The sequence below is a fragment of the Dermacentor albipictus genome, chromosome 10, assembly GCF_038994185.2.
Source record: "Dermacentor albipictus isolate Rhodes 1998 colony chromosome 10, USDA_Dalb.pri_finalv2, whole genome shotgun sequence".
Lineage (NCBI taxonomy): Eukaryota > Metazoa > Arthropoda > Arachnida > Ixodida > Ixodidae > Dermacentor > Dermacentor albipictus.
This window is the reverse complement of record NC_091830.1, coordinates 48577401-48601732: the sequence shown is the minus strand read 5'-3', so window position 1 is coordinate 48601732 and position 24332 is coordinate 48577401. Positions and strand designations below refer to the sequence as shown.

Genomic DNA, 24332 nt, shown 5'->3' with positions numbered 1-24332 from the left:
CAAGCAGCACGAGGACTGTGCGCAACCCATTGGTGATGTCGTCTTCTCGAACTTTACGAAGCTACCCCTAATATGCTTGTATCAGTTTTAAATCAGCTTTTTTAAGGTAGCCTTCCCTTGAATCTAAGTTTTAAGGAAGTAGAAGTTATTCTCTATTTTTGTATTTTTCATGCACTGGTATGACCAATTTCTAACATGTGTCTGCAACATAAACCGCCTTTTTGCCTACGCCTCACATCTAGTGTAGACTGCGTCGTACTCCGTACTCCATACTCCCGCTGCCTCCCTGTTCTGGAGTCCTTCCTCAGCGCTATTAGTATGCTGTTCGTATCTAACCTCTTTCACATACCTGTGACCGAAGTTAACTACTAGCTTGAGCGACTGGTTATGTGCCAGAATATACTTGCTGATGACTGCTGCCTCGCTTAGTAGAGAACTTCAGCCACTGGGTATACGATAGTGGCATGCGCTCATCCTTGGCCAATCTCCCAGAATTAGTGCGTCCAGACGACACAAGCAACGTGTAGCATTATACCCTTATAGTAATGCGATAGCACCCCGTCAAAGTCGAGCGCGCCCGCTTAATGATTGGCCATTCCAACCAAGTTGCAATGGGTATTCATTAAGGCAATTCATTCAATGGCTATGTCACACATGGCGATGCCATGCCTTCTACCAGTGCTGGTGGCGGAGTACCAACAAGAGCCTTCTTAAAATGTATCTTTGTGTACATATGTGTATATAAAGAAAATGGATGCGAAGAAATGTATATAGAGCAATAAAATACAGCTCGTCAATCTACTCTATAAACACTATGAACTTTTCCTGATCACAACTTTCCTTATTGCATTACTTCCATCATCATAATGACAATAATCGTCATAATGGATGAAGCTATAGCGATTCAGATGCGTGAATAAAATATATTATCGAAACATGTTTGTCCTGAATAAAACCAATCAATCATTATTCATCATATCTTATAAAACACTTCGCCACTTACACACACAATCGTAAGATAGATTGCGATAGTCGCACTAACGTCGCCACCTTCTGTCCAGGGTTTTACTTGTGACGTTTCACGGACACTGCTACACGTATGGGCACCTGGTAGCAGAGTGACCCTTCTTTTGTAGGGGGTAATCGAAGGCTAGAGGCAAGTGGGAGCGAACGAGGATGGCGTACCCTTATGACATTGTCACGTGGTAGTGACGGCAAAGAAAGCAGCCAAACTGGGAAAGACGAAACTAGCGTTTTATTGGGGGAACTTGTGCCCTCAAAAACAGGCTACACTCAAAGAACGGCGACAGCGGCGAACACAGTCGGCGATCGTCGAAAATCTGATCAGCGGGTCAAGCGCGTCGGCTTTTATACAGCAGTCGTCGAATGTTCCAGACTAATCGTTGGGATCCGCATGCCTTCCTCAAAGTTCTACACCATTCGCATCAGGCGATGAAATCAGATAGCGCAAGGTACGGCAACAAGAAACAGTGGATAGAAGCATCGATAACATTCCAGAAACTTCGGATACATGTCGGCTCGTCCCACGCACTGCGATAACATTTGTCAGGCGGCGAAACGTGGTCGCCCGATAAAGATAAGTACAAGGGTCAATACTCCCCTCTTAAAAAGCATCGACCCGATGCTGCAAACAAACGAGGGTAATAAACAAAAGCACTCGTAGCAAAGAAGAAAAATGACGAAGTTCGTCAGCGTCCGTAAAACGGTTTAAGGCGCACCACGTGGACCACTTCAGATCGTGCGCGCCGCCGCTGTGAATGTGGAATGCCGTCTGGCACGACCTCATAGTCCAGAGCGCCAATACGTCGGATGACCTTGTAGGGTCCGAAATAGTGTCGCAGTAGTTTCTCACTGAGTCCTCGTCGGCGTATTGGGGTCCATACCCAAACACGGTCGCCGGGCTGGTACTCGACGAAGCGTCGTCGGAGGTTGTAGTGTCGGCAGTCGGTACGCTGCTGGTTCTTGATCCGTAGGCGGGCGAGCTGTCGGGCTTCTTCGCCGCGCTGGAGATAGGTAGCGACGTCAAGATTCCCCTCGTCAGTGACGTGCGGCACCATGGCGTCGAGCGTCGTCGTCGGGTTCCTGCCGTAAACTAGCTTAAACGGCGTGATCTGTGTTGTTTCTTGCACCGCCGTGTTGTAAGCGAAGGTTACGTACGGCAGGACGGCATCCCAGGTCTTATGTTCGACGTCGACGTACATTGCTAGCATGTCGGCGAGGGTCTTGTTCAGGCGCTCCGTGCGACCATTCGTCTGCGGATGGTAGACAGTTGTCCTCCTGTGACTTGTCTGGCTGTATTGCAGAATGGCTTGCGTGATCTCTGCTGTAAACGCCGTTCCTTTGTCGGTGATGAGGACTTCTGGAGCACCATGTCGCAGCAGGAGGTACTCGACGAAAATTTTCGCTACTTCGGCTGCGCTGCCTTTCGGTAGAGCTTTAGTTTCAGGGAAGCGGGTGAGATAGTCCGTCGCCACGACGATCCACTTATTTCCGGAAGTTGATGTCGGAAACAGTCCCAACAAGTCCATGCCGATTTGCTGAAAAGGTCCATAAGGAGGCTTGATCGGCTGTAGTAATCCCGCTGGCCTTGTCGGTGGTGTCTTGCGTCACTGACAGTCTTGGCATGTCTTGACGTAACGGGCGACATCGGCGGTTAGGTGCGGCCAGTAATAACTTTCTTGTATCCTCGATAGCGTCCGGGAGAAACCGAGGTGCCCAGCTGTCGGATCGTCATGTAGGGCGTGCAGTACTTTTGGACGAAGCGGCGACGGAACAAGAAAAAGATAGTTGGCGCGGACTGCCGAGAAGTTCTTCTTCACGAGTATGTTATTTGGAGCGTGAACGAAGACAATCCACGCTTAAACGCCCTAGGGATAACGTTGGTGTGAACTTTCAAATACTCGACTAGGGCTTTTAGCTCCGGGACTCCTCGTTGCTGTTCGGCGAAGTCTTTCGCGCTTATTATTCCGAGGAAGGCGTCGTCATTCTCGTCGTCTTGCGGCGGCGGGTCAATGGGGGCGCGTGATAGGCAATCGGCATCTAAGTGTTTTCGTCTGCGCTTGTAGTTTACAGTGACGTCGTATTCTTGTAGTCTGAGGCTTCACCATGCCAGCCGTCCTGAAGGGTCCTTTAAGTTAGCTAGCCAACACAACGCGTGATGTTCGCTGACCACTTTGAATGGCCTCCCATATAGGTAACGGCGGAATTTTGCTGTAGCCCAAATGATGGCGAGGCATTATTCTCGGTCGTAGAATAGTTGCCTTCCGCTTTTGACAGCGACCGACTAGCATAAGATATCACCCATTCAAGTCCGTCTTTCCTCTGGACAAGGACGGCACCGAGGCCTAGGCTACTGGCGTCAGCGTGGATTTCGGTATCGGAGTTCTCGTCAAAATGTACAAGTACCGGCGGCGACTGCATGCGTCGTTTGAGTTCTTGAAATGCATCGGCCTGCGGCGTTTCCCACTTGAACTCGACATCACATATGGTTAGATGCGTTAGCGGCTCCGCGATGCGTGAAAAGTCCTTGACAAAGCGCCTGTAGTAGGCACACGTGCCAAGGAATCTACGCACTGCCTTCTTCTAGATGGGCTGCGGGAACTTTGCGATTGCAGCTGTCTTCTGCGGGTCGGGGCGGACCCCAAGTTTGCTGATGACGAGGCCTAGAAACAGAAGCTCGCCGTAAGCGAAGCGGCACTTTTCCGGTTTCAGAGTAAGCCCTGATGACCTGATGGCCTCTAGTACTGTTGCAAGCCTCCTAAGGTGATCGTCGAAATTTCTGGCGAAGACAACGACGTCATACAAGTAAACGAGATAGGTCTGCCACTTCAATCCTGCTAAAACCATGTCCATCACGCGCTGGAACGTTACAGGCGCCGAGCACAGTCCAAATGGCATAACCTTGAACTCGTAGAGGCCGTCTGGGGTGATGAAGGCGGTCTTTTCGCGATCTCTTTCGTCGACTTCTATTTGCCAATAGCCAGACTTGGGGTCCATTGCCGAGAAGTATTTAGCGTTGCAGAGCCGATCCAATGCGTCGTCTATCCGTAGGAGGGGGTATACGTCCTTCTTCGTGATCTTGGTCAGACGACGATAATCGAATAGAAACGTAGGGTTCCGTCCTTTTTATTCACCAAGACTACAGGAGATGCCCACGGGCTTTTTGATGGCTGGATGATGTCGTTGCGCAGCATTTCCTTGACTTCGTGCCTTATAGCTTCATGTTCTCACGTAGAAACTCGATAAGGGCTCTGGCAGAGTGGTCGAGCACACTCTTCGGTTATTATGCGATGCTTTGTGACTAGTGCTTGTCGAATCCTTGATGACGTGGAAAAGCACTCTTTGCATCGTCGAAGTAGACTTCTGAGCTGTGGTTGCTTAATGGTGGGGAGACTTGGATTAATGTCGAAATCTGGTTCGAGAACTAAGGTCATCGAGGTAGATGTGGCAGAATCCGAGAAGACAAACGCATTGCTAGTTTCCAGAATTTCGTCGATGTACGCGATCGCCGTGCCCTTGTTGATGTGCTTGAACTCCTCGCTGAAGTTTGTCAGCAACACTTTCGTGTTTCCTCCGTGCAGTCGAGTGGCAGGGTAAGTTCGGTTATGAATGGTTATTCTTGCTGTGCAGATTCCAGTCGGCGTGATTAGGTGTCCTCCAGCGGTCCGAACTTGAGGGCCTTCCCATGCGGTCTTCACTTTCTTCAACTGGGCGGCGATTGGTCTACTCATGACGGAGTAATCGGGTCCTGTGTCTACCAAGTCAGTGACTGCGTGGCCGTCGAGAAGCACGTCGAGGTCGGCGGTTCTTTGTCTTGCGTTACAGTTAGGTCTTGGCGTCGGATCACGGCTGCGTCGTGTTGAACTGAAGCTGGAACATCGCGTCGTCATGTCGTCTTTCGTCGGTGTAGTCTTGGCTTCCTGACTTCGTCGGGACGGCGGCGTGTCGTTATTATGTCTTTGAGATGGTCTCTTCGTCTTCTTCGTCGGCGGCGGAGGATCTTCGTCAGTTCGACGAACAGCAACCGCACCTCCATCGGTTACTGCCTTTAGTTTTGCGGATATGGTCTCGCAGTGCGGCCCCGGGCTGGGCCGGTATATGGTCGGCTCTGCGGCGACAGGCAGCGGCCTGGTGACGGCGAACGGGACGGTCGTCGAGGGCTCCACCGAGTAGCGGCGAGGTAGTCGGCGATGTCACGAGGGCGTTCACCTTCCCGAGGGCGCGGTGCGTTGATGGCGAACCCTAGCAATCCCAGGTCGTGTATGGGCATCGGCGGTACACATGGCCGACTTCGCCGCAGTGGTAGCAGAGCGGGCGGTGGTCGGGGGCTCGCCAAATGTCCTTCTTCCTCGCGTACCTGCGCTGGGCGACGGGTGGGTGTGCTGGCGGGGGCGGTGGTGGTGGACGACGGAATTACGGCGTTACAGGGCCCTGGCGTTGTCGCGAGGCGGGCGACGGCGGCGTCTGTCATCGCTTCCGGCTGCGGTTACGGTGATCGTGGTTGCAACTCAGTCTCCAAGTCATTGCTGAACGTCTTCTTTGACGATTTCAGCGATTGGGTCCACTTGGGACTGCGACCTTGGGTAGAACTTCTGGAGCTCCTCCCGTACGACCACTCTGATAGTCTCGCGTAGATCGTCTATGTCCAGTGATTGAATTCCGGCGTAGTTTATAGTGTTCGTGAGGCGGTCGAATTGCCGATTTCGCATCTCTAGTGCCTTCTCGATGCTGGTGGCCTCGCGAAGAAACTCGTCGACGGTCTTCGGTGGGTTTCTTCTTCTTATTATTGTTGTTGTTGTTGTTGTTGTTGTATCGCGATCGTCATCACTCAGTAGTGAGGGTTTGGATGCGAGCCAGGCCACTTCAAGAGGTCTCGTCTCGGTGAGCTTAAACGTGTGTCTGGACACAGAGGCGAGGCGAACAGTGGTTTCACTGTACAAATGGTTAGTTAGCCTCTTCTTGTCAATTTCTCATACCCACTTGATTCATGGCCAATATTCAATGTGGGCCTGCGCCACGGAGACTCAAGACAACAACAACAACAACAACAACAAGAAAAGTGTTTTCATCCTCAACATAAAAAACATAAAAAAGCCTCAAATTTGAATTTGATGTCAATCACCGTAGCCTTAAAATTGATAATAACGCTTGGCATTGATTTATTATGTAATCCTTAAATTAGGTAATTCCATTCAAGTTGTCTTTCCCTTTTGCCTGTTGCCGCCCAATTCACGGCCGATCCCGCGTAGTGGTTGAGCCACACCCATAGCCACGAAACCAAACCAAATAAGGTTCGATGGATTCCCGTTCGCGCTACAGTTCACGTCACGTTATACAAAGAGAGAAGGGAGAAAGAGTACATTACTATATAGCCAAAAACGAGCATAATTGTAAGTGGCCCAAACAAATTTAGCAGTTTCGCCCGAAGGCGTAGCATTGAAAGCGATAGCAATGTGTATTGCGGGCAAGCTCCACATCTGGAAAAGCTGACGCCACCGTCGGCGTGACGTGGCATGAGGGATCACGTGGACACCGCGGCCGCGTCGGGGACTGCAATCTGAAAACGAAAGTTCGAAGCCCCACCTGCGCCGCGATTCTGATTAAGTGATGAGGCTTTACCGCCTTGCGTGCCAACTTGACAACTTCTGAAACTATCATAATAGGTAGTGGCTGCCTTTGGAGGCGTGCAGCATGGTAGGCTACAGCGCGGTGCCGCAGTGCCGGATGCACGCAACGGAGCCCGGTGTCAGCCTTATTCACACGTAGCCGCAGGCCAAGGAACTACGTGAAGCTTGGCTCTGGAAACTGAGAACCGGCAGACAGCCATGAGCTAGAACTCGGGCATGTGGCAAGCACACATGCGAGGAAGATTTGTGCTATGGCGCCGGGACTGCGCAATGTTCGGTGAGTAGCAGAAAACGTGCACTGAGACGCTCGCCTGCGCCCGCTGCCCGGCTAATGTCAGGACGGTTGGGTCTATGAACATGTTGATGCTAGATTCTGGCAAGTTCACTGCAATGGAAAGGGAGCGGTGAGACGCACATTAAAGAAAGGCATGGCATATGGTCATGTTCGCGTTAAGAATTAATCCACTGGATTACAAAAAAGAAGCAAAGGGAAATCGCACGTTGAGAAGACCGATAAGCATACAGTGCGGAACAACTTGAGTAATAATATTGAAATGTCCAAGAATTTAGCAGATAAAAATATTGAATCGTCGCGACGGCACATCACAGTCGCCGTAGGCGTCGATTTCTCTAACGAAATTATTTTTGGACAGTTCTAATCACGTGCACGCAACAATGGCTCTTACTATACTGTCAAATGCTCATATACTGCGGCCTAATGCTCAGGGCACGGTGCGAAAGCTTGCTCACAGCGAAAGCAAAACATTGACCGCGGACATGCATACAGACGCGCAGTCGACCGCTGCGAACCCGTGCGATCGCTGCATTGGGGTTTCATTCTGTTATACCCCACTTGGCTATACAGACAGCATACTATATGAACATATTTCACATAGTTTACTCTCAGCGTTTGCCTACCTTTCACGCAAGAAGCCGGTTCGAGAGACTCCATCGCGGCGAGCGCGCGTAGTGGCGTTCGCTGTACGTATTCAGTAAAGAGATAGCGTCTCTAAAACATTCTGTGCTTTAAGCTTGCCCAAGATTATTATATTAACTTCCATCGTCTTGAGAGTACCTGCAGAAACGTCCTGGAGGGCTGCCGCGTGGTGTTTGTATTGAGCGCCGTAAGCGAAACCTGTGAGGAGCGCGCCGCGTGATCCCTCATACTACGCAAGGGAGACGCTTCCGACAGATAGCGACTCCGTAACTCCTCGCCCCCAATAGCCAGGACAACGGTATAGCGCGGAGCCGAAGGCGTTCCAACAAAGCTGGCGCGATGAGGAGCAATGCCAACGGCCTTGCAGGAGTTAACATCTCGACGGGGCATGCTACGAGACAGCAGGAGGAAATCACCGACGCTCGATGACACCTAAAGAGATGGTTACATTAGTTTACCTCGACCTATCGCACTGCGCGTTCCACTCACAGCATAGATGCCCACAGCGCTTATGCCAGCAGCGTAAGCCAGAGAACGCTGTCCTCTTTTCAACGGCGCCGCTGGAGCGCACCGTGACGGTTGCGTGGACTCAGTTTCGGCGACTTTTTTTATGCAAAGCATATTACTAGAGCTCAACCCAGCTCCTCAGGCGCGGCGGTGTCGCCTTCAATACCACGTTACTCGGTGACGTCACGACAGAGGAGAAACGGGGCTCCAACTCGCGCCGTCGCTCGCGGCGTCGCCTTCAAGGCTGACCACGTGACACCGTGACGTCACGACAGAGGAGAAACGGGGCTCCAACTCGCGCCGTCGCTCGCGGCGTCGCGGCGGTATATAAGCAGCTGCGCTTGCCTCTGCTAGACACTCACGAGGTGAGATGCCTCCTGGAGACAGAGCTGCTCGTTGGAATGAGAAGCGAAGGTTGCGGCGTGCTACAGAGACTGTTTCTAGGTGGCTTTGCTACGGCGCAGCGACTACGCGCCCCGCATCGGACGCGGTGAGCGTCGAGCAACGCAGCGTTCGGCGCGACAACGAAATGTGCGCCTGAGCAAGCGCCGCACGCCTGAGCCCACGCCGGCGACACCGGCTTTTCTGCGACACGAGCTCCTTAACGCTGTCACGTTAAAATAAAGGCTAGTATGCTTCGCATCCTGGGCTTAACCTTAGCTAAGCCACAGCCATTTTTTTCTTCAGCCAAACGGCACAGCGCATTATCTGCATGCCTTCTAACCCTGCCTCGCGTCGATACCGTGACGGCACACGACGCCAACGGCGACGGCGCGAACGCGTCTCGAGCGTCCGTAAATTAATTGGCAAAAAAACACGGGACAACGAAAAATGACCTGGAAGTTTCATGAAGGCCCACACACACCCTCTAAAATGCCAGTGTCACGTGACATTGCTGCGCGCAATGACTACCACAAAAAATTGACAGCCAATTTAACGTGCGCCTAAGACCCTGCACGCTGAAAAGACATCCATCAAATTACTTGACATTCTCATTCGAACGCGTCGTTACTTCTCATTACTTTTTTCCTACTAAATGTCGTTGGTTCGAGTGCCTTAAAGCTACCTTAATTAAGTGTACCTTAATCAACTTCGCCCAAATTAACAGCAAAGGTCGTGCGTGTGTGTGTGCGTGCCTGTGTGTTTGTGCGTGCGTTTGTGTGTGTGCGTGTGCGTGTGTGTGTGTGTGTGTGTGTGTGTGTGTGTGTGTGTGTGTGTGTGTGTGTGTGTGTGTGTGTGTGTGTGTGTGTGTGTGTGTGTGTGTGTGTGTGTGTGTGTGTTTGTGTGAGTGAGTGAGTGAGTCGACAAAGAGCCAAGCCCGATTTGACCAGGCCGGAAAACGAGTACAATGCTTGGAACAACTGCAAGTTTTTTTATCTTCTTTTTCTGTCGGCCCAGTGTAAGGAAACGTTTATAAAGCCGAGGTCTAGCTAATACGCACATAGGATTAAACTATCACAAGTCCCGAGCACGATACCGTGCACAGTCCATCTACACTAAGCTTCCGCTGCCTCAGTGCGGCGGCCGCTCGGTCTGAGGTCGGCGGGGCATCCAAGAACTGCCAGGACTGTTGGCGCTCCCGCTCTTTCGAGTCTTCCTGCTGGACCTGGAGCTCTCCAGGCTCGAGGTCTTGCACTTTTGGCGTAGGCACGGTTCCTCGAGCGTACGCTTCATGTGGTGCATAGACATTCTGTTGGAGTCTGATGGGCGCCTGGCCACGATTCTGGCTTCCTCGACCACCGTCGCCCGTGGAAGGGCGCGGATGACGAGCAGGGAGGCGAAGAGGAACAGTCCCGCGAAGGCAAACACCACGTCCTCGCGTCCGGCCGGCTTCAGGACGAGGATCACTGCCGCGAACATGCCCGAAACATGTCCACTGGCGAGCCCCCAACAGGCAACGCCAGCCCGCACGGCCGATGGGAAGAGCTCCAGGAGGTACGTAAAACAGTGGACGATAAGTACGTTCGTTATGCCCTTGGACATCACGAGCAAGGTCTTGGCGATAATACCGAAATCACTGTAAGCGGCGATACTGATTGCGCATTGTATGACGCCCGTCAGCAGGAAGCAAGCGGTAAGTACTCTGACGAGGGCGACACCGGTCATCAGGAAGTGCATCGCCAAGTACGTCGCCAGTGTGACGACAACCGTGAGGGTCGGTATCCAAGATTCTTTATATTGGGCCGTTGAGAAGGCGTCGATGAAAAAGGCAAACGATATGGAGAAGCAGACAACGAACATGGCCAAGGCTCGACGTCGGAGGGAGCGACAGTCGAGGAGGCCTTCTCGGTCTGCACTTTCGCGACCCACTTGGTTTCTGATCTGTTCCCTGAGCTTCTCCACGAGAGAGGCCGTAACCGCAATCGGGACGTTGTTGGTCTTGGCCCCCTGCATCATGACTGCTTCTGCCGCTTCCAGTCTTCCTTTCGCCACGAGCCAACGGGGTGACTCTCGCGCGGTAAACAAAGCAGGGAGCAGGAGAGCCGTTGGGGCGAGGTAGATGATTTGCTTCAGACGCCAGTCAACGACCATGGATTTGGTGATTACGGTCCAAACTTCGCACAACGCCAGGCCCATGACCTGAAGGAAAAGGAGTTGCTGCGGCCTGTGCGCGTGCGTCATCACCTCGAATGGTATCAGAGTGGCGAAAACGGTATGCACTGAGACACTTGCCACGGTAAGGAAGCGCGCCACAGCGTACTGCGCGTAGCCTCTCGCCACGAAGGTGCATACCGTGCCGGTCGCCACCACGACAGCGGAACCCACGAGCATGGCTCTCCTGCCGACGTAGTCCACGAAAGCTCCGACCAGGATAAGCGAAACGACAGCACCGGTATTCTGGAAGGTGAAAATGGCGGCCGGCAGCAAGCGTCGCTGGCACACCATGTTCCAGTAGCTCACCGCGCTGGTGTCGGCCGTCCGAACGTCGAACTCCCACTCTTCACAGGGCGCGTCGCGTGTGTCGTTGGTGTCTTGGAGCTCACGTTCGCTGAGGAAGCATCTGTTGTACCACCAGCCGGCCACGGCAGGTCCAGCGGGTGGCTTACAGCGTTCGTAGACCCGGCAGTGGCTGAAGCGTCCGTCGGCCTCTCTCGGTATGGCAATATTCTTCCAATCGGCCGCAGAGATGTTGAACCCGGCGAGCGGCTTGCACCAATGGTCGACGTCACCGGTGACGAGGGACACCACGACGATTTGACAATTAACCGAGAATGCTCCCAGAAGAATCAGGAGGAGCATCCTCTTCTGGAAGGGCCCGTAACCGAAGCCTTCTTCGCAGTCAAACGACTCGCTTGTTCGCAGATCGACGCCGGCCAGTCGCTTTGGTAGAAAGAGGTCCATGGCCTGGTCGTGAGATGCTGCTCTTCAGATTTAGAAAACTTGTACGAACTGCATCAGAAGAGGAAATTCCAGATGAGAGCTATCTGTGCCGACCGGCAGGACAGGAAGGCGTCTTCTTCTTCTACTTCTTCTGCTTCAGCGCACACTTTTGATTTCGTCTCGCGGTGGCGGAAGCATGAGAATGGAGGGGGTCCTCTTTTTTTATTGCTTTTTATTCACGATTTATAGACAATACCTTTTTCGCCGCATCACTAGACGACACGAACGAAGGCAGCGGAGTGCATGGAGAGTAACTGTTGCCGTTAGTCCTCCCCTTGCTGTCTTTTGGGCTAGGAACCAAGCATCTACACTCCGAAACTTTCCCGCGGCATGCACACGGACTAACTGTCCAGTTAGCTCCGTTCTCCCCGGCATTTTTCTTGATGTGCAGACGCGAGCATTGAGTAATACCACAATCTCGTGCTCAAAGTGTTCGCACGTACGTTATAACGATGACGCCTTTCGCTGTATGAGGCGCGTCCATCAATCGAGTTTCCAGTGTCCCTGCTGTTTTCTTTACAAGAGAATGAGGGAAGACGACCGAAATTTTTGAACTGCAATTGGTATATAATAATAATAATAATATTTGGGGTTTTACGTGCCAAAACCACTTTCTGATTATGAGGCACGCCGTAGTGGAGGACTCCGGACATTTTGACCACCTGGGGTTCTTTAACGTGCACCTAAATCTAAGCACACGGGTGTTTTCGCATTTCGCCCCCATCGAAATGCGGCCGCCGTGGCCGGGATTCGATCCCGCGACCTCGTGCTCAGCAGCCCAACACCATAGCCACTGAGCAACCACGGCGGGTTGCAATTGGTATATGGGAAGACGAAGAACGAAAGAATGGCTGCAGATCACGGAAAGAAAGAACTGGGCATGATCGTTCTATTTCCCATATTTGTGCAATGTTAGCAAAGGTTGCAAGGAAAGCAACGTCAAAAGAAATCTATTACGTTTCCGTAATTGCTGTGTTAATCACTCAACACATCTACTGTTCCATCAGAATGGAAAATAGGAAAAATAATTCCTTTGCACAAATCTGGCAGCAAAACATCACCTACAAATTATCGCCCGATATCATTAACCAGTACCTGCTGCAAACTGCTAGAACACGTTATTTTTACTAAAATTGCGGATTTTCTTGAATCTAATTCATTTTTTTCGTCATCACAACATGGTTTTCGAAAATCATTCTCATGTGAATCACAATTATTAACATTTACTCACAAACTACACCAAATACTTGACTGTTCTTCTCTTGCCGATTGCATCTTTTTAGATTTTTCGAAAGCCTTCGACAAAGTGTGTCATAAACTTTTACTTTATAAACTAAGCAAATTAAACCTCGATCATAACGTTCTCAAATGGATTGAGTCATTTCTCGCTAACCGTTCTCAGTTCGTAACAGCTAATGGCCATGACTCACCTCATAGCGACGTTCAGTCCGGTGTGCCCCAAGGTTCCGTCCTGGGACCTTTATTATTCCTTATCTACATTAATGACTTACCTTCAGCAATAACCTCTGACATACATTTATTTGCAGATGACTGTGTAATCCTTAGAGAAATAACTAACGAACACGACATCTCCCTGCTTCAGGCCGATCTCAATAACGTCAGCAAATGGTGCCGATTGCGGCGAATGGAACTCAACATTAACAAATGCAAATTTCTGAGAGTATCCAGATCTAACGATAATCTGCCTGTGTACTACTTGAATAACGTTGCTTTAGAATCTACTAACTCATATAAGTATTTAGGCCTACATATAACATCTAAATTAACATGGAATCATCACGTCGAATACATAATTAATCAAGCTAACCGATTGATGGGATACTTACGCCGTAACTTTTCTCATGCTCCCACTCCTTTAAAATTACTACTTTATAAAACCCTGTTACGGCCAAAATTAGAGTACGCTGCAGCTATATGGGACCCTTACCACGAAAACCTAATACATTCCCTTGAACTCATCCAAAACAACGCCACTCGTTTTATTCTATGGAATTACTACCGTGGTGCGAGTGTTTCTTCAATGAAATCGAATCTGGGTCTTCAACCACTAGCAACACGTCGAAAAATTTCCCGCCTTTCATTTTTTCATAAGCTGTATCACCACCCTACACTTCACCCAAAATTCATATCGCTACCATACTACTTATCTCACCGTACAGATCATCATCATAAAGTTAGAATTGGTACATGTAACACGACACACTTTTTACACTCATTTTTGCCACGTACGTCGAAAGATTGGAATGAACTTCCTTCTGACATTGTTTCCATTAATAACAATGATCATTTTCGAAAAGCACTAGCTAACAATATACAATAGCAAACATTTGTACGAACTGCTCCTGGTGTTTTCCTTTTTCTTGTTTAATGTTACTTTTATATGTCAAGTTCTATTACTGCATTTTTCATACGTATAGCTAACAGCTGGTGTTTATAGCTGATGTTTTCCTTTTTCTTGTTTAATGTTACTTTTATATGTCGAGTTCTATTACTGCATTTTTCATACTTATAGCTAACATTGTATAATTAGCAAATATTGTGTATAAGCTCATGATTTATTTCCTCCTTATTTGTTGTATAACCCACTCCCCTCTCTAATGCCGAAAGGCCCTGAGGGTAAATAAATAAATAAATCAATAAATAAACTATTTTTGTGGGGCCGCATTCGATCACTGTAATCAACTAAATTTTTAGTGAGTAATCGTAATTGCTTAATGAAGCAATTGGAACTTTATTTCTTTAACGTGCACAAGTCTGGTCCAAAGCCTCTTGACTATATTATGCGCTTCCGTGATGCCTTATTACTGAAAATTTTGCTTGTGACAGCAAGTTGTATATATGGTTTTGTAGCGCATAGATGGCGCCACATACATGTTCACTCTTCTGTACCGGCTAACAGATAGCGTTACGTCGTACAGCCTGGTATGCGTGTGTGTGTTGTAGTGCACTTAAATCAGATGGCTTAAGGACAGGTGGGTTTGGAAGGTAGGGGGTGTATCCTGTAAGATTCCACCAGTCCGTCTCGGCCGCCGCTGACTGACTGGAGCTGTAACAGCGAAGACTAGACAACACCCTCCCCTCCATCTTCAGCCAGTTTCCTTCTCGCTGGTTCAGTTTCAGTCAGTGAACGGGGGCCTGGATGGGCCGTCCACCAGGTGGACTCTTAAGGGAAACACCCCATCCCCCTGTATCGGGCGTTTTCCTTGCAGCAGCTGCTGCTTTTCGGGCTCACAGCCGCTGGTTTGGAACATTCCAATGGGGACGAAGTAAAATATCAAGCGCACCTGCCTACATTCTCGAATATTCCACCACTAACTAACTCAAAGGTTATAAACTTCTACATATTACCCAATGTCATCCGTCGGTGAGCCAGAGCCATTTGTTGGTCAGCACAGCCGGGGCTAGTATAATCAGTGTGGAAATTTTTTTCTTTTCTTGTAAACCGTGTGGGCTTTAGCTGACCCCACGCTGCTTTTATGACATGTTACCGTCGCGCTCTTTTTCTGACACATACTTGTTGTTGCACTTTCATGAATCGAGATATTGCGGCGCCAGATTTCCCCAGCCATAACCCTGATTTATTATACCGTACCGCTTGAGCTGAGATGCAACAGGACGCAGTAAGCCATCGGGTCTGTCTTGGCCGTGCCTGAGTTATAACCATGCGTTATCGTCTCAGATTTTATATTGATTACAGTAATTTGGTACAGGTTAACAGGTACAGAATCAGTAGTGCCATAGGATGTCCAAAAATTAAAACTGTCGAGGGGACAACCTAATAGAAATATAAATTATGTTAAGTCTTAACATGTAGCATTCAGTTGCCTACATATATACTACGTAATTTAAACAGAACATTTTATACAACGAAGCATCGGACTATACAGGAAAAAAACGTTAGCAAAATAACACAGATCAAAACAAGACAAAAGAGAGAGAGAGAGAGACAGAAAAGAAAACAATAAATACAAGCAGAACAACAACAAGATGCATCACAACAATTAGACAGATATACTTTCTAAGAATATTTTGGTGAAAAAGAAAAAGAATGCAATGAGGACCGTGATTTAATTTCACCTGAAATGCTATTCCATTTTTATATCCCGGCAAAAAATGCACTTTCCTTCCCATTTTTAGTTCTAGCTTTTGGGAGTAGTAGGTATCTTCGCTCTGCTAGTATCTGGTTACGTTAGAGTTTATAAGGTTTTCCACAGTAAAACCTCCAACAATTACCTCTTCGTGTAGAAGAAGAAAATTTAAGTTTGATGAATTATTGCAAAGCAACTCACAGAGAGGAAGGGTGTTTCAATTTTTATATATGGGAGGAGAACGACATTTATATGAGCTGAATGTCACAAGTCTGACAGCCTGATTTTGTAAGTGTAGAAGAAAATTGAGATCTGTGAAATACATGTTTCCCCAAGATGACACGCAGTAAGAAAGGTCACAATGAACGTAGTAATATAATGACAAAATAATGTGAGGTTTGAAACAGAGACGTGTTTTAATAACTACACGAATTCCAAAAGAAACTTTTTTTCAAGCAGCGACATGACATGAAGATCAAATTTGAGTTGCCTCTCAAGGGCTACACAAAGGAGCTTGGTGCTGTTAGACAGAGGTAGAGCGTGATTGTAATACGAAAGTACTCAGCTAGAGCTTATGCGAACTAGGGAGAGTGGAATACCATAAAAGTTGTCGTAGAAGGATTACTATGCAGCATGCTTGTTTTGCACCAGGATTGGACCTTGCGAAGGTCAGTGTGAAGTATTTCTTGAGTAGAATGGTGACATTTATTGCTAGAGAAAATGGTAGTGTCATCAGCAAATAAGATGCAAATAGAATGCCAAAATATTTTATGTAGATCGCTAATGTATAAAAAGAAAAATAGAGATCCAAGAATAGACTCCTGGGGACAACCTTGATTAAATAGTTTTGCTGAAGATTGATGATTGTTAATGTCAACAATTTGATCGATTGCTAATGTAGTTACTAGTGAACTGTAAAGGAAGGCCAGATATACCAAAGTATTTAAGTTTGTATAACAGAATTACGTGGTTAATGGTATCAAATGCCTTAATAAGGTCAATGAATACGGCTTCGACCGACATACCACTGTCTATTGGTTGTTTGATGCCGCCAATAAAAGAAAGCTGCTGACTGATAAAAAATGCAAAAAAATTGCTCTTCTCTCAAGCTTCCTGTAAATCAAATAGCGTCACTTGAAGTTACCGCATTGACATTTAAAGAACGCAAGGATGGGTTCTGAAAGTCAGTTCTGACTTCAAAGTATTCGTAGGGCATTCGCTAAAGAAGATTGCTCTTCGAGAATAATCACCTTCATATAAGGAATACCATTCATTATTCTGGTATGGCTGATTCACAAAACTTGCCAACGTATTTATGCGACCATAAGTTTACTGCTTACATTTATACTGAGCTCGTCGTACTGTTTTCTTGCACGTACTTCGTTGGTTGTCCTTGCCTTCATCTACAAAATTTTGGCTCTATGATTTTGACAACTTCCTTATCAACGCCAACAAAAGTGAGCGCCATTATCCCGCACTGACCTCTGGAAATTTAGTTGCCGCTGCTACAATTACCAAGGCTTCCATAATACTACATTCCTTCTCGGGAAAGACCAGCTGAATATCCTTGACTTTGCCGCTGGTAGCTCAAAAGCTTCACACTGCAGTGATTTTTGCGGCTCGGAATTCATTTACTGCGACAGCAGCATTCTTTTCCGGTGAACACCACCTGCGTGGTTATATATTCTTGCTTTTTAATAAAATAATTGGAGACACCAAGTACGAAGAGTCAAGCCAGGTTTTAGGCAAAGGGTTTCGTGTGTTCAGTTCTATTTTCAGAAATTCGACCTTGTCGTTGTTTTTTTTTCAGTTTCCATTTCTACCCTAATATTCGTTGACCTCCGGTGAATAAATCTTTCCTCGTCCATTTTAACCTCCTTTCTTTAGTGCAGACCTTTTGGCGTCAAAGTTAACATTTCTTTTTTTTTCGTGATATGTTTTGTTGACGCTGAAAAGTTCCGTATACCTGCACATCTTTGTCTTCAATGTTGCACTTGTATCCGATACATGCAATAGCAAAGTTATTGAGAAGCAGTCTACCAACGGCAGGATGCTTAAGGTGACACTACTAATTACTTGGGTTACTTAGATGACGTTACTAATTCTTATGCAGTAATTAGTAGTGAAGGCATCCCACATTCAAATGCAAACAGAACCAGATTTCATTTATACAATTGTACCTCTATAGAGTTCCAACGAATAATACCCGAGAGTATGTCTAGGTACATACGATGCCGCATTACCATGCGTTAGCATCTTCAGCGTATCCACAGCAATAACTGTTGCAAGTAACTTACAATAAACCATACCAGGATTCATTTGATGCTCTCTGCCCATAACTTTCTTACCATTTTCTTTACAGAGACAGGGAGGTAAAAGAGACAAAACTGATCAGGACATTATGCAATTCCAACGCAGATGTTGGAATTTGTATATAGAATGTTCAGTGAAGTGTTCAATTAAACTCTTTTCACGTAAATGCAACGCCTACATTTGTGCTTGATATAGTTTTATGCACCGTGTAATCTCAAGAAATGCGTACGTTTAAGCATCCCACTGGTCATAACGTTAACTTCGTGCATTGTTTCCCTGTACGCATTACACTGGACGCAGGCTATGCGAAAATGCTAACACGAACTAAGGTGAATTCGCAGTGAGAAACGCCGAAGCAGCGATCCGTGATGCTTGTCAAGAGAATGGTGGCGAGGATAGGTGTATGCACAGACAAGCACGGCACATTATTTAAATACATTTGAGCTTTTAAACCACTCATGCCATTGTGGCACATAGTCATTCCGGATGATTGGCCAACCATGGCCACACAGCCATGCAGTTACCCGTGTCCAGTGGCCCAAGAGTGGCGTGGCCCAAATTTAAGAACTTACAGAAATTCACAGCAACCATGGAATACCACACATTTCATTAAGAGAGTTGTGCGTTTTCAAGATACCTGGGGGTATATTTTAAGCACATATGTTATGTCGTGATATACGGATACTTGCAACATGAGTGACCCTTACATGCACTGCATATTTATAACAACTCTGCAGTGTCCGGCAGGACATCGATCTGTCCAGCAACCACGGCAGATGCCGGAAGGGAGTGGGCGAAAAATCAAGCAAAGGAAGCCGTATGAAAGTTCCTTTCTCTTTCATAGTAATGCATGTTAAGAAATGCGAAATACTCGGACTTTCATGCTCTCACACTACCCACACATGGGTAGAATAATTTTAGTTACTTCAAATGCATATACAGATTGAGATATCGTTGTTTTCAGCCGGTTGGCCAAAGGCTTATCCTAACTACTTTTCGGTTGGTGTCCTCCTATTTCTTATTTGAAAATCAAGTAATGTTGGCGCACCATGCTCTGTTTCCGTTTCATTGTGCGTCATGGAGCAGTTGTCTTGTGTTTAGTGTAAATAGTTGCGAGAACTGTAGAACTACCATATTTTCTGTTAAAATCATTCAGTAAACGGCCACGTGTATCGGCAGTGTGGTGCCTTTTCATCGATACGTGTGGTGTCAGTTCGTATTGTCAGTGATATGACCTTGAATTCGCTATTTGCGTAAATGAGTGTTTAGTCGCGAGTGTAGATGCTGGTCTACCTTATAGGTATGGATGAGTTTCTTCGCTTTAAAGTGAGAAAACAAGAAAATATTGAAAAAGTACATCTCTTTTTTGACCAGCGAGTCAGTGAATGCAAATTTACAAGAAAGCTGAGGCGACGATCTGCACGCAGCCGCAAGCCTGCCTGCGCACCGATGAGAGTAGCCTGACTGAGTGAATGTCAAGTGTCAGCCAGCCACTCACGCAAACTTCAGCAATCTACTTCTTACTTGTTTACGACGGAGACAAAAACGTGACCCAAGAAGACAGGTAAATCGAAGGTGGCGTGGGGAAGCGGTAGCTTAGTTGTCAGCCTACCCAGCTCGCAATTGCGCATTGTGTCAGTGGCACGGGTTCAAATGCTGCTGGCATTGCTTGTGAAGAAAGCCTCCTATGCACTCCGGTGATGGTGAAGCTCAGTATGAGGCGGCGGCCTGACGACGACCATTGTCGATGGCGCAACATAACGGATGGGCACGGCAAACCAAGTTTTCAGAACTTCACTGTTGCCAGATTAAAGGACTGCGCAGACTAGTGTGCCTGATTGGACATGATCATCCGGTGTGCTTCTCGCTGCTAACCCAGACTACTATAGGCAACAAGGGCTTAAGGATACCTGTTATTATTTCAGTCATGAAAATAACCTAAACATCTGTGGATAGGATAGGATAGGAATAAACTTTATTTGTCCAACGGTTGTTGATGTTGGTGCCCGGGGCTAGGGTGCCAGGGGTCCATCAACTGTCGACATCAGAAATTTCTGGCGTCTGCCTCCGTCTTCCTGAAGGTATGAAGATCATCTAAATAAAACGGTTGTGTGGAAGTTTTCGCTGCACTTGGAGAGAAAGATAATCTGTTCATAAGATTAGACTACAATGCTGATTACGCACACCAACGTGCAAGTAAATAATAATTACATCTATGGAATCTTCCAATGCAGCTTTAACTTTTGCTTGATAATGAGGAGGCCTCCTTACGGCACATAAGAAAAACTAGAAAATCCAGAAATACAAATACAACCCAGGATCGTGCATGAAGACCCGCAAGGTTCAATTCGCAATGCACTTTGCACTACATTTTATGTGTACCCCATTTCCCAGTTTCTGCTCTCATGAAAAAAAGTCTACAAACAAATGTAGCGTCGCCAACGTTACACAGGAGAGACTGGCGTTGAAACTGGAACACAGGGCACTGCTATTTTTTGAGCATTTGATACATGTAGTAACTGAGGGAATCATTTGAGCAAAGTTTTGGGTCTTATAAATAAGCCATTAGTATAGCATTTTTGTCGGTGTCCTCAAATCAGTCCTTTGCTCGCGCGCCAACTTTACGGTTTTAAATCATGCTATTATATATTATTTCGAAGGATCTATAAAAACCCTTACTAGCTTACTCCGTATGAGCTGTGTCTGATATTGCTTCAGTATACTGCAAAAGTACCGTTTCTACTCGAACGAGAGGCTTCTGGAAGAACTACGCTAAGTAAGACATCAGACAATCTCTAAGACAATCTCTAAGACAATCTCTAAGACAATCTCTAAAAAAGCATTCAAAAAAGCAATAACAGACACGTAACTGCATGTTACAATGCCCATAATTCTACACGCTTGACATTTGAATTCCTCTCTATTTGTTGAAATATTTTTAGATGTCGCCATTGAAGAGGTGCTACGCGACGAAAACACAAAGAACACGTCTAATGTACTGGTATTATAGTACGCCCCCGATAAGGCCCCTTACGTATGGTAAGGTCCCAGGCGCACAACACGGATTCAGGGCGCAACAAGGACAACTGGCAAGCACAAACGGTTCTGGTGATTAGCGGGCGATCCAAGTGTGACTATCGCATAAAGATTCTTTGTATTGCTGTTGAGCGCATAAGTAGGAATAAGTGAGTTCCAATGTGTGATTAGTCAGGGGAACGCCGCCTCGAGTACCTAAAGTATTATCAGAGATCGCCCCTAAAGACAAAAGTATCTTCGGCGGAAAAGTTGTATGTTCGTGTAGAGAAAAAGCAAAATTGATTACTAACAAGTGGTGTCGTATAGCCAGCATAGTTACACGCGAATGTCGCCAAAGACATGGCCACGATTCTAACCCAGTGATCAGCGGAAATGTACATCAACAGCATGTGGACCAGCGCCTGACTGAGACTTCATTAGGAGCACTGCCTGCTTGTGTTGTGTCTAGCACGGGTGAGCAGTCTCTGCGATGGCATTGGAGGGATAGCAGCGAGCAAAGTCCGCGATAGGGGGGTCGAGCATCGCCATATTGAACATACGCGCCATGCTGAAGAAATCCTGCAACACCAGAAGCACGTGTAGCCGTGAAGCCTTGAGTGGTAGCTTTCCATTGGTCGTATTTGGTAGCCACCCAGCCAGACAAACACGTTGTGAAAATGAGCAAAGTGAAAGGGCCCAGTGAGTTAAAAGCTGTCTTAATGAAAGCGCTCCTATAGTATCTCAACAAACTGAAGAAGACAATCCGCTTAAATGCATGACTTGTTCCAGTTCTGGGGGTGTTCGTATGAGGCGACATAACGACGCACAGAATAGCATGTATCAAGCCATAAGAAACAGCTTTGGTCGTATGCGTGCGTGACACGCCGTGGTCGCCTGTCTTCAAACCATCATGGAGTTGTGTGATGACGGTTTATCTTGAGTGCTCTGGGATAACAACTTCATATCAGAGGCATCAGGAGGACGTTTCTACAGCACAAGATCACACACTGCTAAACAGGATGCTTGCGAGTGAAGGCTTAGGAAGGTTGATTACTACGGCCCTTGTTGATGTTGTTGAAATAACAACAGCGTTTTTATTCATTGTGTAGTGCTGAGGAAATGAGTTCAATTTATATTCATTACTTGCATTAGAATGACAGCGCGCTCTGGCGAAAAACTAAAGCATTAAATTTGAGGGTGCCCTAGTACCCGGCGTACATTGCATAAAATTGCAATAATATGGCATTACGAAATAAAGAGAAGTGAAAACGAGTTCACCTCTTAGTACAGTGTAGTAAAAAAGAAGCACCTTCACAGTAATGTTGTTGAGGGCGCCAAGAATGAATAGGATAGAAACAACAGTCTGGATAGACCTTTAGCGTTTTGGAAACCGGTTAAAATTACTCCCGAAGGCACAAAGCAGACTGACTCAGTCGGACACAAGAGTCTCGCAGTGATGAAATCCCGTAACGATGCAATGACGCATGACTACGCGCGACTGTTTGCCAGCAATAACGACATTCTTTAGAAAATCATACGCTTCGGTATCGCGCTCGTTAATGGAGTAGTTTAATTCAATGTGGAAAAAATTGCTGTGGTGTCCACGGTAATCTCGACTTTAGGCTACTTCAGTCTCATAGCCGTCCGATCATAGAGGACTTACGTGGGAGTGTAGCCGTAAAAATAGGCTGGACTGAATGGTTAATTCAGTAAGGTGATGAAGAGAAAGAAGGCACAAGGTTGCAACAGGCCTCAGGAAAATGAATTGTTGAACAGCGTGGTCCGGGGGCGCGCTATTGTTACAACGCCTATGAAAAATTTACGCAGAAACCCCTCTGGGAGTTGTCTAAGTGTGCGTTAGCATTGTGCCACTTGCTCATCTCCACGCAGCCTGGTCTCATTATGAATGTTATGAAAATTGATTCGAGCAGTATAAACGACAGCGCTGCAGCGACAGGGACTATTATACACCGTGTTCAGCCGTACTTCAGTGGCGGCTGCATATGGTGTGGCCGCGTGGGCTCAATCTTGTAAGCGGTCTGTGATGGGGACACGGTACACCGAGCGTTGATGGCTTCGTTCGCGCTGCGTTCTCGCCGCTTAGTTCGCGTTGAAGCGAGAGGCAGCACGATGGTCAATTCGTTCACGGCTGCGCGCCCTATCTTGAAAGCGAACGTCTTACGTGACGGACGGACGGAGCGACGGACTGACGGACGGGTTTCCTCGTTAGGTGAAGAGGCATATAAATGCTTACCATTTAAAATCTCAAAAGTTATGAACGGCGGCCAACAAAAATGCGGGCGTCATGGCAAATTTGAAACCGCTGGACATCTCGGGACAACTAAATTTGTCGGGTGAAAGATAAAAACTCAACGTTGACAGGGTGGCCGAATTTGGAGACAAATACGTTGACTGGGGAAGGAGTTCAGCTGAAGCCATATGCGCGACATAAGGTGAGAATGCCGGAAGCCGTTGAACAGAGACACCGCAGGTCTTGTAGGCGACGCCCGTTCCCGACAACTGTATAGTAACTGGCAATTGCCCATAGCAGCGAGATGCCTGGTCCTCCGTTACTTGGTGTGCTGAAATCTGGGACATGCACTCTATCACATGAGTGACGGCGAACTCCATGATGCATTCTTCGTCGGCTGGTACCGATCTTCGCGCGATAAGGATGCGAACAAATTGTATCATGTGCCGACTCTCACCTTTGTTCAACTACCAACATTCCTTAGTTTTATTCTTGACAGTCGCTCAACTCGCGAGCGCAACTAAATGCGGCGAGTTGTGCCCGTTGCATCTGGGTATGACGGCAAGCTTTGTGGTTTTCGATATATGCTAGTCTTTACAGCGGCAACATTGTAAAGGTCGAACGGGAGCATGGCAGGCAATATGGAGAACAAACTAATGCCACGAATTACAGCCCAATCATCTTAAATAGCCATCTTCTTTAACGCGCCTGGATAACAATGACGTTCCTGTACTCTGAGAACTAACTGCATGTAATGTATAATACCCAAAGGTGTAACTCACCCGCTGGCCAGTTACACTATTGTGACCAGCTTCGGCCATAACGTGCTAACGGATGACGACACAGTTTGCACTATTCTTTTGCCGTGCCTTATGCCTCAAACAGATAAACCGACTTGTTCATGTGTCTATTGTACTAAAGCACATCCTTTCTCTGTTGGCTGCTGCTGCGGTAGCCCATGAGTTCGGATGAGAAAATTTACTAGGAAATAATCCGGGGCACCTTAGAAAACCAATAGGTAAAAATCAAGAGCCGTCCACAACGACGTCTCCCATAGCCTATGTGCGACATTCAGATGATAAGTCTTACCAACAAATACGTAATACGTTCCGACTGAAGAAAAGGTGCCACGGAGTGCTACCGACGATTATCCTAGCAAGCTGACGTCGCAT

General features: G+C 47.3%; 1 protein-coding gene across 1 annotated transcript; it reads right to left on the bottom strand.

The window, feature by feature from the left end:
* Positions 1-9603: 9603 nt before the first annotated feature.
* LOC139050318 (solute carrier family 22 member 7-like) lies at positions 9604-11433 on the bottom strand. Its single transcript, XM_070526551.1, has one exon. It carries the CDS (start codon positions 11431-11433, stop codon positions 9604-9606), a length of 1830 nt encoding a protein of 609 aa, XP_070382652.1.
* Between the last annotated feature and the right edge of the window lie 12899 nt (positions 11434-24332).

Excerpts from the sequence above, each read along its gene's own strand:
- LOC139050318 (XM_070526551.1), bottom strand. The coding sequence starts at position 11,433 with ATGGACCTCTTTCTACCAAAGCGACTGGCCGGCGTCGATCTGCGAACA.